Source organism: Sebastes umbrosus, chromosome 21, assembly GCF_015220745.1.
Source record: "Sebastes umbrosus isolate fSebUmb1 chromosome 21, fSebUmb1.pri, whole genome shotgun sequence".
Lineage (NCBI taxonomy): Eukaryota > Metazoa > Chordata > Actinopteri > Perciformes > Sebastidae > Sebastes > Sebastes umbrosus.
This window is the reverse complement of record NC_051289.1, coordinates 4371490-4388279: the sequence shown is the minus strand read 5'-3', so window position 1 is coordinate 4388279 and position 16790 is coordinate 4371490. Positions and strand designations below refer to the sequence as shown.

General features: G+C 41.3%; 1 protein-coding gene across 1 annotated transcript in view; it reads right to left on the bottom strand.

The window, feature by feature from the left end:
- The window catches only part of LOC119480680 (collagen alpha-1(XVIII) chain-like), a 69963-nt gene that overhangs the window by 21047 nt on the left and 32126 nt on the right, over positions 1 to 16790 (bottom strand). Inside the window, exons 3-5 of the mRNA XM_037757186.1 lie at positions 6328 to 6575; positions 6031 to 6201; positions 4506 to 4637 (exon numbers count right to left, since the gene is read on the bottom strand). Of these exons, the coding sequence (XP_037613114.1) occupies positions 4506 to 4637; positions 6031 to 6201; positions 6328 to 6575 (551 nt within the window). The remainder of the gene's footprint in view (positions 1 to 4505; positions 4638 to 6030; positions 6202 to 6327; positions 6576 to 16790) is intronic.

Sequence of the window (16790 nt, the reverse complement as noted above, 5' to 3'; positions counted from 1 at the left end):
GCTTATAACCATGTAAAAGTATGACAGTTCTGTTCAGGGTGTCACTATTCTGACGAGAGTTTTGAGCCCTCTAAGTTGTTCATAAGAGGAGCACGTATGGAAATATGTATGCATCCACTATGCCAATGAAAAAGGGGCCCCACTTCATCTGAAGAAGGAAGGTATATTTTTCCAATTATTTAGCGCATGCATGAGTGTGTGCACACATGCATGGTCCTTTAGATGTGAGAGTCCGTGGGCCTGTCCCATTATTAGATCAGTAAAGAGTTGCTAAAGGCAATTTCAGCCAAGTTTATTGATATTGAGTTCGGGCCAGAGGACAAACACCTGTTTTTAATGGAATGGAGCACGGCCTATGAAATTTAATGGTGGCGAAGGAGTGAGAAGTGGAGATGGGAGGGGAAGAATAGAGAGCAAAAAGAGAAAGAGTGGGCGGATGTGAGTGCGAGGCAGCATCCAAATCAGATACATCTGTTTGTGCAGTAAACAACACGTCGGAAATAAACAAAGAATGTGCCACGCAAACGTTTCCGCTTCCTTTCAATCAGTTTAATATGTGAGTTCCTGTTGGATGAAGGATTCAGATGGTCACTTTGTTAAACTGTTAATTATATGAGTGTAAACACCTGAAGGTAGTGGGAGGGTCGGTCCGTGCCAGGCTGTTTGAGTGGCACACACAACTAAGCCGATAACACAGATGACTGCTTCCAAACATGCTCTTGAAAGTCGCTTCATATGAAACAGAGACAGTCACATATGGGGACTGACCTTCCTTTGGGTACGAACTGGTAGTTTGCTTCATACATAAGTGGTTTGGCTTAAACATTCATACCACCTGTGAGATTGTCTTATATAGTAATCGGTAGGTTTGGGTTTCCAGATGTGGAGTGGATTTGTACTGCCACAAGGTGGCCCCATTTTACAAACATGGTTGATAATGATGAACTGTCAGAAGTCTAACTACAGCATCTCTGTTTCTGGACACGAGACAACACAATTGGTCCATCTTGCAAAAGAGTGTCAGCCATGTTTCCTGTGAATCTGGAGCCACAGTGACAACGTTTACATGCACTAAATATAGATTTTTTTATCCTTAATCCGAAAACATTAAATATTCCTACTAACGTAAATGAATATTCCACTAATATTCCTGTTTACATGCAGCGTGAGAACTGATGTAACATAACGTATCTGAGCTACGTGATGGTAGTCTTGGATATGAATGAAGACTTTGCAGTCTGGTCAGCGTCCACATACTGGTACTCAGGAGTTTCCAGATGTCAGGGATGGCTAAGAAAAAGGTTAAGTACTTCTAAGGTGCTGTTCTGCGTCTGCAGTTACTGGCACTCACCATGTTGAGGAAAGTGTTGTTGCCAAAGCAACAGGGAGCAGGTCACTTTACTTGAGCTGCTGCTGGCCAAGTGTGTGTGTGTGTGTGTGTGTGTGTGTGTGTCTGTGTGTGTGAGAACACTCTCAATGAACCCACTTTTAATTTAAAATATGCTGTTAAGAAGCTATGACACATAAACGTGCTACTGCACATACAAATTAGCTTTTTTTCTATCAAATAATGTGCTGCTTTTAACCACAAGGTGTCACCAGTTAATCTGATTATAACAAATTGTTCACATTTGTTATATCCGTGACTTGTCGACTGTAAAGTAATCAGGTTAAATGACAATTATTTTATTATGCAAGTGTTTTGAGACCTCGGCATATTTCCACTGTTAATCTAAAATGAACATTTAACAAAGCTGTTCCATAAAACTGATGCTTGAGCTGAGCTTGTATTGCCAACTCTTCGAATCGGTCAAAGTACGTCTTTCTGACAAGCTAAAAACACAGACCCAATTCTGCACCTTTAACAGGACACTTTTCTGGGAGAAAACCATAAGCACGTTGCAGTTTCATGTCTGCCTCCAGCATTTATACAGCTCCATAGCTGCATGCTTAAATCTGTGCCAAGAAATACTCAACGCACATGCTTGAACATACTTGAACATAACGTAGTGTTTTTCCTCAACGTTATGGCTCGCAAAACACATTCAGTTGCTCAGGGAGTATCAGAAAACTAAAAAAAAAAAAGGTTTGCATTCACTCTCTTCCTTTCTATTTCTATTCCACACAAACACAGACGCGTACAGATGGTGTCAGCCAACACACAGCATGGGCTGTGTTTCAGTGGCACTAAGGAAAGCAGAAATATGAGCGGATAAGTCAGTGAGGGAGAAGATATTTCAGTATATTTGTTTGGATGAGTAGCTGTGTGTGAGAGTACTACTGCAGCAGAGAGCTACTGCTGCTGCTGCTGCTGCGTGGCTGTTATTGCTCTCCCTGGGAGGAGAGATGGAAGATCTGTGACGGAGCTGCCAGTTCAAACACTGAACAGCTGGAAACCGACAGTCACTAACGGGTCCTCTTTGTCTGAGAGGGGAGGAAAGAGCATGGAGAGGGGAGGACTGTGTGAAGAGGGATGGAGCTTATTGGCAAGCGATAGGGGAGAAAAAGACTATAGAGGGCCTCTGGGTGATGTCACACAGCTTACCATGGCCATACTGGAGGTTTAACTGTTGAGCAGTGGTGGCTACATGGGATTTTCTGCCAGACGGTAGAAGGTATTGTGTGATTTGCTGCTGTTATCTCCCATAAAAGGTATAAGTGATGAGTGATATCCCTTAAGTTACATTTTTCACGTCATCTTTTATTTCCTGATATCTGGACAGCCGGGTCTGTTTTCACAAAGCATCCCGAGGCTAAACGTGGCTCTAAACTGGCTGAGTTTGGAGTCCTGGCAGTAGTAATGAGCATGTCTTTTCCAAGTTTAGAAATTCACAAAGTATTTTAGCACTAAAAGTAGCTCCTAAAGGCCATTTCAAACTGGTGTTTTTGTCAGGAATACTTTCACACAGATTTTATTTCAGATAAATTGGTATTTCAGTAAAGATGCAACAACAATTATGGTTTTCCCACGAAGCTTTGACAGAAAGCCAAGTCCTAAGACTCAGACTATGTTAATTAAAATTATAATAAATTGAATTATAAAACTAAAAGTCAACAAATGGGTTCAAGATCTCAACCCCTCTGAGAAATTAAAACATTATTGTTAAAATCAAGTGGTCATTTTTTCTCTAACAGAATCGTTTGGAGATTTTAAATGATGCTAAAATGAAGTGATTTTGGTCTGAAATGAAACTCAAGCTCTCCATGATGTAAATACCCACGTCAGAGTTAGTTTTAAACCACAGCAGGTACGAGAAACCTGCTTAATAAACTGTTCCAGCAACTAAAAAATTCCTGAATAAACATACTTTCTCCCTCCCTGGCTCGTTGGGATTTCTTTTGAAACTCTCCTCAGATTTCTCTCATAAAATCTTAATGAGAGGAAAAAAGCAATAAGAACTTCTTTTCCACTGTCCTGGAGACGAATCATCTTGTAGTTTGTCCGTCAGATGAACTCACGTAACTACAAATCAGAGGAGGAGAAGAAGAAGAGGACAAAGGTCGCAATGCAGCAATAAGAAGAGGCCTGGTTTGTGTTTTAAAGGTCACAAAGTCATGTCTTTTTTCTAGTTTAGCCACCGGCCATGAGTTGATTTATTCAGAAAAATAATTGTTGGCATATTTTATAACATGTGTTTAGCTCTTCTCTTATTCAAATTGCAACTGGATTCATTTTTTGGCTTCGATAAATATCAACTCTGCTTGCTTATCCCATGCATATAGCACTTAAATGAATGCTATTCCCTTCACACTAAACTATTTTCTCCCCATCATCCCTCTTGTTACACTGGGACAAACAGACTCAATTCCAAAACAGCAAATCATAGACGACTGGGAGGAAAGTGCTGAAGCATTGGCTGGTTTATTTTCCTTTACAAGAACACTGAATACAGCATCAGATGTGTTACTACCACTTCTCCTGGATCTGATTTCTAAGCACTTCTCTATCACACTTGCTCATTATGACCACACAGTTTCCTGGGGTTGGAACCTCAACACTTACATCCTCACTATCGTTTGATTCTACTCGTTTTAATTAAAGAATTGGCATTTGCACAGTTGCGTCGGGGGTAAGTCATTCAAGATGATGAGACTCAGATGAGGGATCAGCTATATTTCAAAAATGTAAATCACATAAAGCTTGTCATTTATGAGCTCTCACAGGATAAGGCAGCGCTCATAAACACATTCGGTCATTCATTCCTTGTCTCCTGTGGCGGTCATAAAGCTGCCAACAAAGAGTATTGTGTTCATGTCTCAAATGTTAAATAGGCAAACCGCCCAAACGCCACGTTTGTTTCGGCGACTAGAAATGGATTTGACATCTATTCTCAACCCACTGATCCGACGAATGAGGAATTAACAACACAGAAATGCAGGTCTCGCACTGGGCTGACGACTGAGACGGAGAACAGGGAAATCCTGAGGTGCTCATGTTGCAGGAGATTATGATGATGTATGCACAGACGGAGAGTAGTTACGTGCACACGCTAGACCAGACTCACCACAAACCTCTCCAGGCCCGTACCCCCAGCGTTCCCTACGAAGATCCCTGAGCTGGCCTCGAAGGTCAGAGGCTCCGGGCTCCTGGTGAAGGCCACTCGGTGGTATTCCTCACAGTCCATGTAGAGACGCACCTGAGTGACAAGAGCACATGCACACTTTCAATTTCCAGCAATTGATAAATAGAACATCTGTGGAAGAGACTTTATTCCCTGCAGTTACACATATAGTGACATTTTCTGACAAACATCCTTGCATATTAAATAAACATCTACCAAAGATAAAAGAGCCACATGAAGCCTATTTAACATGAAGATTTCAAAAGTTTTGGCGACTTCTGCCCTGCAGGAAACAAAAACTTGTATCAGAATACAAACAAATCCCATGAAAACATTCAAACTAACAGTGAATTTAACTTAATAACAAGCAGCCAAAACCAGATTGATATATCTTATTTCTCTGTGCTGTAGAGCTCCGTTATTGTCCAAAAGACTATTAAAAACACATCAATGAGCCACATGTTGAATTGGCTGACTTCTTCCTTCATTACAGTGAGTGCACACAGGCACTGTAGTTTATTTTGAGTCAATCCCAAAGAGTCAATCCTGCTGCTGTTAATACTCACTAGCGAATTAATTTGGCTGAAAGTAATTCTCTAAAAAATTCACTACTTGCACCTGTTTGAGTAACATTTGCTGTAAAAGCTAGAGTCGCAGTCCTGCGACAGCCACAGATACCAGATTTTAAGAGAGAAATAGGCTATGCCACTGCTGAATCTAGTTTCATTTTAGAACTACATCGCCTAGTTTCACAGCTTGGTTTAAGTTTCGTGAGCTCGAGGCGTCGGGCTGGACGGGCTCATTTGCATCAAGTTGAGATTTTTCAACTTGATGCAAATACAAACCCTCTCCAACTCTGCTCAAAACTCCCACCATGCACTGGGCAACTGCTTCTCCTGCTTTCTGTAGGAAATTAATGGAAAGCGCTGAGATGCCCTCCGTCACCGGATCTGGTGGAAATGCGCCGATAAAGGAGCACTCACGGCGGTGAAAATATTTCTGAAGAACATTACCAACCCTAGCTTTAACTAGTGCCTAGCTGTGTTAGTAAATTATTTAGCGTGTTTTAAACATGACAGTATAATCTTGAGCCGTTTTAAAGATTGACACATGCATTTCTTATTATAAAGCTTGTGCCTCAATAGAATTACCATAAACAAAAGAGTCCATGATGATGCCAAAGTTCACACAAATTCCTTTGTTTCTTGCAAAGTTGATTTTTCCACTCTGAGAAACTGAAAACCTTCATAATAATATTTCAGGAATGTTATTTGTTTTTATGCATTCCAGTGTAACCCAGCTGATTACATGCCTTAAAGTCCTTATTGTCTCTCAATTTTAGTGCAGAAATCAGTAGATCCAGCAATTTTCTCATTATAATAATCAATCTGATCGTGATTTATTGATGTTGAAATGCCACACATAGCAGCTTTACCCAAACAAAGTGAACTGAACACAGTAAACTCACCTCTGCCCCCTGAACAGTCAGGGTAAACCTCGCCCATCTTCCCGTCAGGTCTCCCATCTTGAAGGAAGCTGCTTCCTGAGTCCCAGTTCTTGTTCCTGGGTCGGTGTAGTACAGTATGACTCTCTGGGATCCATCCTCCACCTCGGACAACGCTATACCTAAGTGCACAATCTTACAAAAAAAATCAAGAGATGTAGAAAATCGTTATTTATTTTCTTTCTGTTTACTTGTAGAAGAAAAGTTGATGCTTAAGAAAAGGTAACAACGAGTGGAGATAAAATGATTTCCATGGTCTACCTTTTGGTAAGCATCCGTGATGGCGAACAGCACACCACCACGCCGTGTGGTAGGTTTAGCGGTGACCGTGATGCCAAAGTCATGGTAGAACGGGTCGGGGATGAATGACTTTGTGAGGCGGCCAACGTTGGCGTCCGGGCCGAAGCTGTAGGCGGGGTAACCCTCGAACCCCGTGACGAAGGAGACGGAGGGAGGAAGGGGGACGCCGATCAACTCCGTCAGGTCCAAAGCTCCCTGAGAACCACGGTCTGCAGAAAACACAAACATGTACACCACGTTAGTGGAGTGGAAAAGAAAATATATTTCTCATGCAACAGAGTGCATCATCGGCCGACATCTTTACCAAACAAAAATAAACAGAGCTGAAAAAGTCAAACAAAGAGGTGCAAGAAAAGTGATTGCTGCCATATGGTGATGTGGAAACAACGTAGGGTCAAGGGTTGGATTCAATTTCACTGGTGCATTTCAAAAGCCTCTTTTATCTCAGTCACCGCAATTAGCTAATTAATGATGTATGACGGATCCTGTTTGTCTGGGAGCACCTACAACCAGATCTCCCCTTTAGCCGTCTTCTCAAGTGAAGTGAAAATCCTTTCATATGAATGATCACTATTGTTTCTAACCACACGATAGTAATTTCCTTTAAGCCTACATATCCAGGTTCTTGATTGGTTTGTACTTTGCAAAAGACAGAGAAAAGATGCCCTCAAGTTTGCCACGTGTCACAAGTCGTGTTTCCATTCAATTGTCAAGCGAATTTTAAGCAAACTTTTGAAATGTCTCAAAAAAAGAAATGCGGATTAGCCGTGTTTCCAGCAACTGATTTTGAATAAACTTGGCTACAGTGTAGTTTCATCAGGATTTGGCGCTATAGGCTACACATGGCTGTAATCCGCGAGTAGAACAAGTAGAGGTTGTGAAACAAAACAAGTCGGCTTGGTTGATCTAACCATCTATGACAAAAAATGAAGAGAGGTCTACGGGAATTTGTTTAAACTCGGCAGGTATTAATTGTTCTTTCATGACAGCTAGTATTGGCCATGTTTCAGGCTGTCCAAAGAGATAAACAAGCATTCGCATGTTATAGTAATATCCAGGAAGAAGCAAAAAGTGGAAACAGCTGATCAGTCATATGTCAGAATTTCTTTTCAATGGATTTCTAATTCAATTCTTCAAAATGTACATAAATATGTGAATGGAAACACGGCTACATTGTCAGTTAGTTTGTGGCAATTTAACTTAAAGAAAAATCAGCGATGAAGCCCTTTAAATTGTTCATTATTACTTCAAGTTAATGGAGTTTTTAATTAATTTTGCTTGTACATATTCCATTGGAAATTTGTGTTAATCAAATTACCGCAAACTAATTTGACACACAGCAAACGTGGGGCCCGGCAGTAAGAGCGCTGGTTGTATCTGTAGACCAAACATAATGAAGCTGCCATGTGGAGTGTGCTGTGTGCTCCGTGTTTGATGGTTACTTGAAGGTGACAGCGTACACAATCCATAGAGAGGCTGTGGTTGACCTGCGGCTCTTTTTTTGCCCCGCGACCCCCCAGTGGGTTAATCCAGCCATGGGTCACAGGACTGATATGTTATCCTAGAAATTAAAGCATTCCTCAGTACAGACTGTGGGAGGTGAAGTCATCTTATATTTGATCTGTTCATTTCCTGCTAGACTGAAAAAAAATGAATTTAGGAAAGTTATTAAGTTGAATAGATTATTACTTTCATTACAATATGATTTTTGTTGTCAGTAAAAATCCTTAATATATATTTTATTCATATTAACCATGGGGGGTTAACCATGGTCAGCTGTGAGTACTCTGGTTCCAATCATCCTTACTTTCCGTCTTTAGACATTTTAAAGTTTGACATCAGATACACCCCATAACGTTTGCCAAGAGGGTGAGAAGGAGCTTCCATCTGTTTAAAGCCCCCTCCCATGTCATCTCACCAGTACTGTCTGTATGCACGGCTGAATGCACACTCGCCTGCTCTCTTCTCTGTCCGTCATGCATGCACACATAAGTGCATGCACACGTTCACAAGTCCTCAAGCATGTCAGACGCTCTTATTCTCTCTCTCTCTCTCCGGCAGACACACACGCACTTTGTGAATGCCCACCTACTGTACCAACCACAACATCTCGGTTCCCCTCCTCTTGCCCTTTCTCTCTGTCAGACACACTCCCGGTCCCATCTACACCTGGTTCTGCTTAAGTAGGGAAGACCCCTGGAACAATCGGCTGTTCTTTTAGAGCAGCAGGGTATAGAGGCTGGGCATCTGGAAGGCATTAGGTTAGACTAATACACACGTGCTGCGCAGTGGCAGCTCCTGTAAATTAGGCTTACCATGTGGCATGTGTGTGTGTTGAAGAGTGACAAAGACAAAAAGAGTGGGCAAAAGAGAGACGGACTGAGGTGGAGAGTGGAAACAGTAAGACTTGAATGAGTACAGTGTGTGTGTGTGGCCAGCGAGGCTCCCCCCACAGGAAGAGAGGCACGCTCCTTTCCCCGTGCGTTAATTGGATTGAAACCCCTACAGACTGTGGCAATTAAAACATAACAACGAAGTGCAACCCACACCGCTCTGCTGTTCTATAACCGCCACTCTATACCTGAATACTGGAACTTAGCTGGGTTGTAGTTTAGAGCTGCATCTGTTCAAACAATGTTTCCTGATTGTACAGTGTTTGCAGTAATTTGGGATGTTACACTTGTGCTTTTAGAGCTGTTCTTCTTTCTGAAACTCGTCATCCACAGACTACTGAATAAGAAAATGATGTGCGTTTTCAGGTAGCTTAAAGTAAAAGATCTCCATTCACACTGATACAGCAAAACGGCTGCAGTAAATCTTCTTCCTCGTCTTTTTTCAGAAAGCAATAAAAACTGTATACTGTGATACGGCTATATTGACATTTAAAATGTGCATAAAGAGTATTAGAGATGACAGAAAGTTGGCTTCTGAACTTTACAGCTGTGAAGACCATGACTGTGTCTGAGCAGGCTTACGTGAGTTTACCTGAGCTTCCAAAAGCTCCGTTTTCCTAAACCACTCTAAAGTGGCAGGCAGGCATCTTTAAATGTATCCACTAAATAGAGTTTTTTTTTGAAAGCTCCATTTGGGTGTGGAAAACGTCAGCTTATTGTGGACTCAAGGCCAGAATAGAAAGAAAAAGATGTAATTTTCCAGGTTTAGTTTAGACGTGGTCTTACAGTAGCCTGGTAGAACCAAATGTGATTGTGATTAAGCAGACATTGAACAGCAAGTGCTTCATTACGCCGAATTCACACCAGAGCAGCGGCAAAGTGCGGCCTGCAGCGAGCTGCCATGCAGTGTCTATTAAAAGCTGCAGTGCCGCTCCCGAGCTCAGTGAACTGCAGCCGTTTCATCGTGCATTGAAGCTGGGAAAAGTTCAACTTTTAGCGGCAAAGTGCGGCAGGAGAGGACCTGCAGACAATCAGTAAACTGTGGCTCCTGTGACATGTTGACTTCTGTTACAAAGAATTTCTTCCCACCTGACACACCTTCAATTATTGCGGCGTTACAGTACACTAGAGCATTACACTCTTTTGGAAGACACTTTTATCCAAAGTGACTTACGATACGTGCATTCAAACTCCATAGGAGTAACTCCAAAGTGTAGGTCTCAGCTAAATAGAACTGGTAAAAATGTCTATGTATAAATGTATAAATACTCTCTTGGGATGGTGTTATCTTTCTGACACTCATTTCAGTGAAACTCAAGTAAGCTAAAACAAGCTGTAAGAGATTTTTTCCAAATACTCTTTGACCCATTTCTGATTCCAGACTTCTCTTGAATCAGAAACTGGTGATTGGCCTGTTGCCAGCAGACGCTATACCTTCTCTGTGTTGTCAGTGATGAAGTCCTGCCAAAGTGTGTCGGCCAACATTCCCACAGCTCAGCCTGTCACTTCGCTCCGTGACATCACTGCAGATGTTCCTCCACTGGGTCAGAGACTTAACAGCTGGACAGATTGCCAGGGAAAAACTAAGACGAACTCTCTGCACTCGCTCGGGTTCTCATGATGCAGCAGGAACCCACGAGGCGAATCCGTGCTCGTCCTGTGTCATGCATCATCCCGACGACATATTTGTAAGCAGCTGATCATGTTGAAGAAATGATGTATTGATGATTTCTGAATGTTCTCATCTCAAGAACACTGTGGATAATAAAAGCAGAGCAGCGAAAATGTAAAACATCCCAGTGCGAGACGCCGTCAGCTGTGAGAAACTTGTGAGTAATTTGGGTCAGGGTGTGACTCCTCAGTGTAATCAGCCTTGGCTGAGTCTGAGCACCACCTGCGCTGGATCAGGGCAAGAGGAAGAAAGCAGAGGAGACGAGGAAGGCTCGGGAGAAACACTACCAGTCCTCTAGATAGTGTTCACACTAATAACTTCAAGGTGTATGAATAAAGTACGAGACGCTGCTGCCATGTGAATAAGTCTGAGTCACTGAGGAATACCACTGGCTTTAATAAGGTGAACTCCCTTTTTCCCAGGAAGAGGAGGATGTGTTGGACGACGAGCTAGTAAAACACATGGAGACGAGTTCAACTTGTGATATTAATGCAGACACAGATTTAATCCTACAGTGCTCACGGAGAATATTTAGCATTTCTGGTGTTATGATTTTGATGTTGTGTGACTTTACTTCAAATAAGAAATGAGGAAGGCAGAGCCCGAAATGTCTGTGTGTAGTGGACTGTTGAAAACTATCCAATAAAAAGTAATGTAAAAGGAAAATGTTTGAGTGTTCCCCTAAAATGTTATTTCTATGGACTTGCTCCTAGCTGGGAGAAACTTCAAGAATTTAATGAGACTAAATAAAAAGGAAATGAGTGGAGCAAGTTCCTTCTAAATGTTTCCGCATAAACGCTATATCAGTAAGATTTTCTGGATGTCATATAGAGAACCTTTAAGTACACAGGTTCATTGTACTGTATGTGTGCGAGGGTGTGTGCATCTGTGGGCATCTAGTGTTTGCATGCCAGCTCCCTCCTCTAAATGAGCAACAGTCGATCCAAACACCGCCGTCTCCGCAAGGTTGTTTCTTAAATGGATCAGTGTGTTGTGGGAGTGTGTGTCTCTGACTGAGAAAGTCCCCGTGTGACACATTGTTATGGCAAAATCCAGACTGTTATGAATAGCAGAAAGTGCAGTACCCCTCTCTTACATAAGCACCACTTGAAAGATGAGGATTGCCATTTCACAATGGAGCGGCCTCTCTCTTTTTGTAAGAAAAAGACCTTCTTAATAAAATGACCGACATCACAACATCTGCACACAAGTTACGTTGGTTATTAGAATATAAGAATAGCACATAGTAGAAGTTTTAAAATGGGAGGCGGGTCTCCCCAGGGGGGCTCCAAACCGTTTTAGGGGAGGCTGAATGGAAGTGAAAAAATATTACATTAGTTATTACATAACAAAAGAAAATCAAGATCATTTGGTTTAAAATATATAGTTCCCACTTCCCCAGTGTCAGAAACTAATAAATGCTGCAGGACAGACCTTTTTTATGTATTTGGTGTAGTCTGAAGTTATGTCAAACTGCAATTTAATGCTATCCTGGCTCAATTGTTGAGTGTCTATAGGATCAAATAACATCCTGATTCCATAGGCGTCCAGGGACGGACCGAAACTAAACAAGTAAACTAACTCCTGTTTCAGTAAATTGTTTGTTTGCTGCTCCAAAATCTGCCATTCTGGGGATAAAATACAAAGCTAAATTGTACAATAGTACAACTGCAGCTCAGCTTGAGTGAAAACAGATGAAACCAAACTCTCAACCAAGCACTCAAATGAACAAAAGGCTGTGTTTAATATAACATCAGGGCAGACGGGGCTAAACTCTGTGTGCTCCACTACTGATATCATCTTTTTACTTGAGGAGGTAGACTTAATAAAGCAAACACCTTGCTCACAAGATGGATAGAACAAGACAGTAGCTGTGCCTCAATTCAGATACTTCCGTTAGTACACTTCCATGTAGTACACTGTGCACACTATGTACTTACTTGCGTAGCATGTGACAGGGTAGTGTTGTCTCAAATCGCACAAATTGCACTCGCCGGAAGCTCGGTAGATCAGCTGGTGATAGTCAGCCACAGACATCACACCGCATTGGCAGTAATTCAATTCAGACGGATAAATTAACCCAATAATGGCTTCTGTCCACAGTATAGTGTGAAAAAAAACACAAGTATAACTTAAATTTGTATAGTTTGTGTTCGCCGTTTCAATCACAAACGCTGCAGCTTACACGTCTCCCATTTTCACGAGCTTGATAAAGGATGGTGGCCCCTTCCCTTCCGCTACGTAGCACAGATGGCAACCGTTTTGACCGTTTTGAGTACAACATTCGGGTACTTAGGGTGTACTGCATTTTGCCATACTTCTCAGTGTGAATGCACTTAATATGCACTCAAAATAGCAAGTGTAAGTACGTAAATTGAGACACAGCATGTGTCCTCTGGTACACACACACTGTGCAAAATATGCACTTTTTCTGACACTACAACACATGATGCAATGGAACAGGTGGATTTAAGTTCAGTGTAGCTGATAGAAACTGCAGGAGTTTTCCAGGTTATGGACACATTGCAGGGATCATGGGCTGTGTAGGATTGGCTGGGGTGTATATACCATATAACAGGTCAGTTCTAGTTCTGGACTGCTTTTTACTTGGCTAAGATGTAAAGATACATTATTAGGGCTTGATCAGACAGAAAGGGAAAAAAAGAAGAAAGGTCATAATAATGTGGTGATGATGGACGCAGTATTTGGACAGCTCTACAGTAAATGGCGCCGGCCAAAGTCTCTCAGCTGTCAGTCAGTCCACAGCCGTTTGTAATGAGCTGTCACATCTAATGAGAGACTGGGTGAAGGGAATCTAATCAAACCTCTGTCATCTATAACTCCACATCACAGATACTCAGATATGAACATGCTCTGCTTTGTTTTTGAACAAATGGCTCATACTCTTCATCCAAGTATTTGGAGATGTAAAACCTCATGATACGCAGCAAATCCTCTGGGGTTTTAGTCACACCACATCTCACACACACTGTTCCCTCGTTTGTTCCAACATCTTTAAGCTTGATCGACTTGAATTTATATAAATGCACTTGTGCCAAAAAAATGTAAATGCTATAATCCTGGTTTGACAGTCAGGCTCTGAATAAAAGATTGTAATAATGAGCTATGACGGGGGAATTAAACCAAGATGACAAATAAAATGGAAACACTGATGTGGTAATAATAATGTGAATTTGTTCATTTCTTGCATAAAATGCTGCTTCTTGCCAGCTTACTTTGAAATATCGAATGTCTGAGTGTTCCTGAATGCAACAGCAGGGAAAGCACCTGCTAACAATTGCATTACCAGGCAACAATAACATGCGTTTGACAAAAACATGAAGTCAACAAAAAAGTTAATGTGAATCTGATTAAACCCAATGGCTGCTTTGACATCAGGGAATAAATCATCGACATATTTAGAAAATGATTAACAGTATTGTTAACACACTTGGTTTACTGTGAGGCGGGAGGCCAACAGGTGTTTTTTCATGCACTTAACTCGCACGTCAATATATTTTTTTGAACTGTTGTTTTTGTCATGAATACTTTCACACAGAACGCGAATGTTACGTGGTGAAAAACTGTTTTTTTTCCAGAACAAGGTTGATTTTTCTGAGCTTTTGCACTGCAAATAAAGGCACCAACCAATCATATATTGGCCCATGTTTATAAAAAAACAACATGAGGCTCTGTAGTCCGAACCAGGACGGCAAACTTTATTACTCTTTTCAACCTTGACAAAGGCAGCGCAGACCAGAAATCTGTATATATATATATATCACAAAATGAATTTGTGTGTAATTTGCGTAATCGTGAACCAGATGATAGAAAGAGCGGACTTTCGGCCAGGACACAGGCATTCATGTCCCGTGTGACACCAGAAGTCAACGTTGAATTATTTGTCACGTAATTTACGTGACAAAAAACGCCGCTTCCGGAGTTATTTTAAGCCAAACCACGATCTTTTCCTAAACCAAACTAAGTAGTTTTGTTGCCTAAACCTAAGGAAGTTGTTTCCTGTGAAGACAACAGTTTATTTTGAAAAGACTGTATGCATGTAACGAAACAGAAATTGACATGTGTTGCTAGACATTCGTAGGAAAACGAATGAAAAAGGAGTATTCCGCATTTTCGTTTTGTTTATGCATCACGCCCCCAGTGTGTAAAAGCCTAAAACATAAAAAACTACAGCTATATGGTCTGTTAAGATGTTATGGACCCCACCAGTCATTTAACACCTGTTTAATTATGAAGAGGCTTACTGCAGATAACCAGATGTCACCTCAGATCTGTGTGTTTAAGTTAATTTAAATAAACATCTACTTTCGATAAATAATCAGACTCAAACATGGATTTCCTTTCTATTCTGTTCCGTTCCATAACTACAGATTAACTCAAATCTTTCCTTCAGTCAGACAAAACAAGCCGCCTCACATCCTTTCATTCGGAGACTCACAGCTTTTGATTGACAGCGCCGTGGTGATGTCAGCCATGTGTTGTAGCGGAAAAGCAGGAAGCTCTTGGTAAATTGCTGAGACCACACAGCCTGCGTATTTAACTTGAGATTACGTACACAAGCGTGTGTGTGTGTGACCAGGTGAGGTTACAGGCCTCCCATTTAGCACAAAGCCGCTCTGTTGGTGTCGAGCTAAAGCGCCGAGTCGGAGCAGTCATTAAGACGAGCGGAGCAGATTTAAGTGTTAACGCTCTCTCGCTGTGATCAAAGGCTCACAGCGCTGAGCTCAGAGATGAATGGATCTTGTTCAGCATGATGTCAGAAACAATGGCACTTTTTTTTTTTCCATTGACGGCAGAGATTAAGCTGTGTTAGTGTAGCGTGAGAAACACAAAGCACTCCAGTAATTATGTGTTTCTTGACTTTAGGGATATGCCACACTTTGCTTAAACAATAAAATACTATTTGTATGTCCAAGAAAGAGAGCGAGATTTTACTGCTGATGCTAGTAAATCTAATTTTCACCCTCAATATGTATATTTTTACAAACTTTCTGAACTCCATGGATTTATTTACACGCTAACCACTGAGTATATTTTCATTAGCAGTTATGTAAGCAAGGAAGGAAGTGAACCTCACATTCTCCTCAAGTCCACTGAATGATATAGTCATGTTCCACTGTTTAGGACTCTAACAAATCCAAAGAATGAGACAGATAACTGCATCATGGGAATGTGGCTGTCATGTTATTCGTAATCTATATATCTTAGGAATGAGGTAGCACCTGTGTATGTGACTCCTGTATGTTAGGAATGTGATGCTCAGATACCTGTAGGAGTAAGAGGCCTACTGTTTTCCTTCCTACCATGTGCACAGAAAGAGACAAACACATAAATAATGTCTCAAAGTCAGCAAAGCTACCAGATTTGTTCAATTTGATGCAGCTTTTTCCAGAGACGTTTGATCCAAAACAGACAGTTTGTGGTTGATGTTGCACCCATTTGTTTGTTCCAATGAGTGGAAAAAAAAAACAGATTCCACGGTGTTGCAAGCACCTTACTGCAGCAGCAACTGAACCAAATGAGCAACACATGGAGACGAATACTGTGATGATGCACACGCGATGATTTGTATGGGAACATCTCATCCACATAATGATACAAACTATTCTCTTGCCTCTTTCTCGCAGTATGTAGCCATGCAGACAGTTTTGGTATTGGTTTTATTTGTCCACGTCTTGAGACGTGCGTTTTCCTCGACTCCTTTGCAATGGAGATAAATGGAGTGTCCTGAATAATCAATGAACTCACCTCAAATTCATTGGAGCTATTTTTACCAAAAGAAAGAGTCTCTATGAAAAACTGTTGACATAGGTATCTCAAAACCAATACTATCTGCATGGCTAGATACAACTAATATGTTTTTTTTTGTAATTAGGGTGTAACTTCATGTCGAAATCACAAGTCAGGGCTGCAACAGCGGACTGTGAATTCACCCTAGATACAACTATTTAGTCCTTAGGAAGCACAGTTACAATGGAGTCCTTTATATGCTCGGAAATGCAAATAGATATGTGCAGCTGCCATGTGGGGTTTCCGAAGTGGGAAGTTACCTGGTGCAGCTTCAATGTACAGCAGAAGTATAAAAGAGGCTTGTTCTCAGCTTGGTTGAACCCAGAAAAGTTCACTTAATGTGAGGAGAATCAAGTTTGCCGTGAAAACCATTGCAAAAGATTTCAATTCATACCATATATTAAAAAGCACACTGTTAAAAAAGTTTGTTTCTGTCACAGACGAGTGCAAACACTTGGCTCCAGCAGTCCCCATAAAGCAGAAGGCCATTTTCCACAATAGAGCCAACATGAGTTCATGCTCTAGTAGCCTTGCAACAGGACATCAAC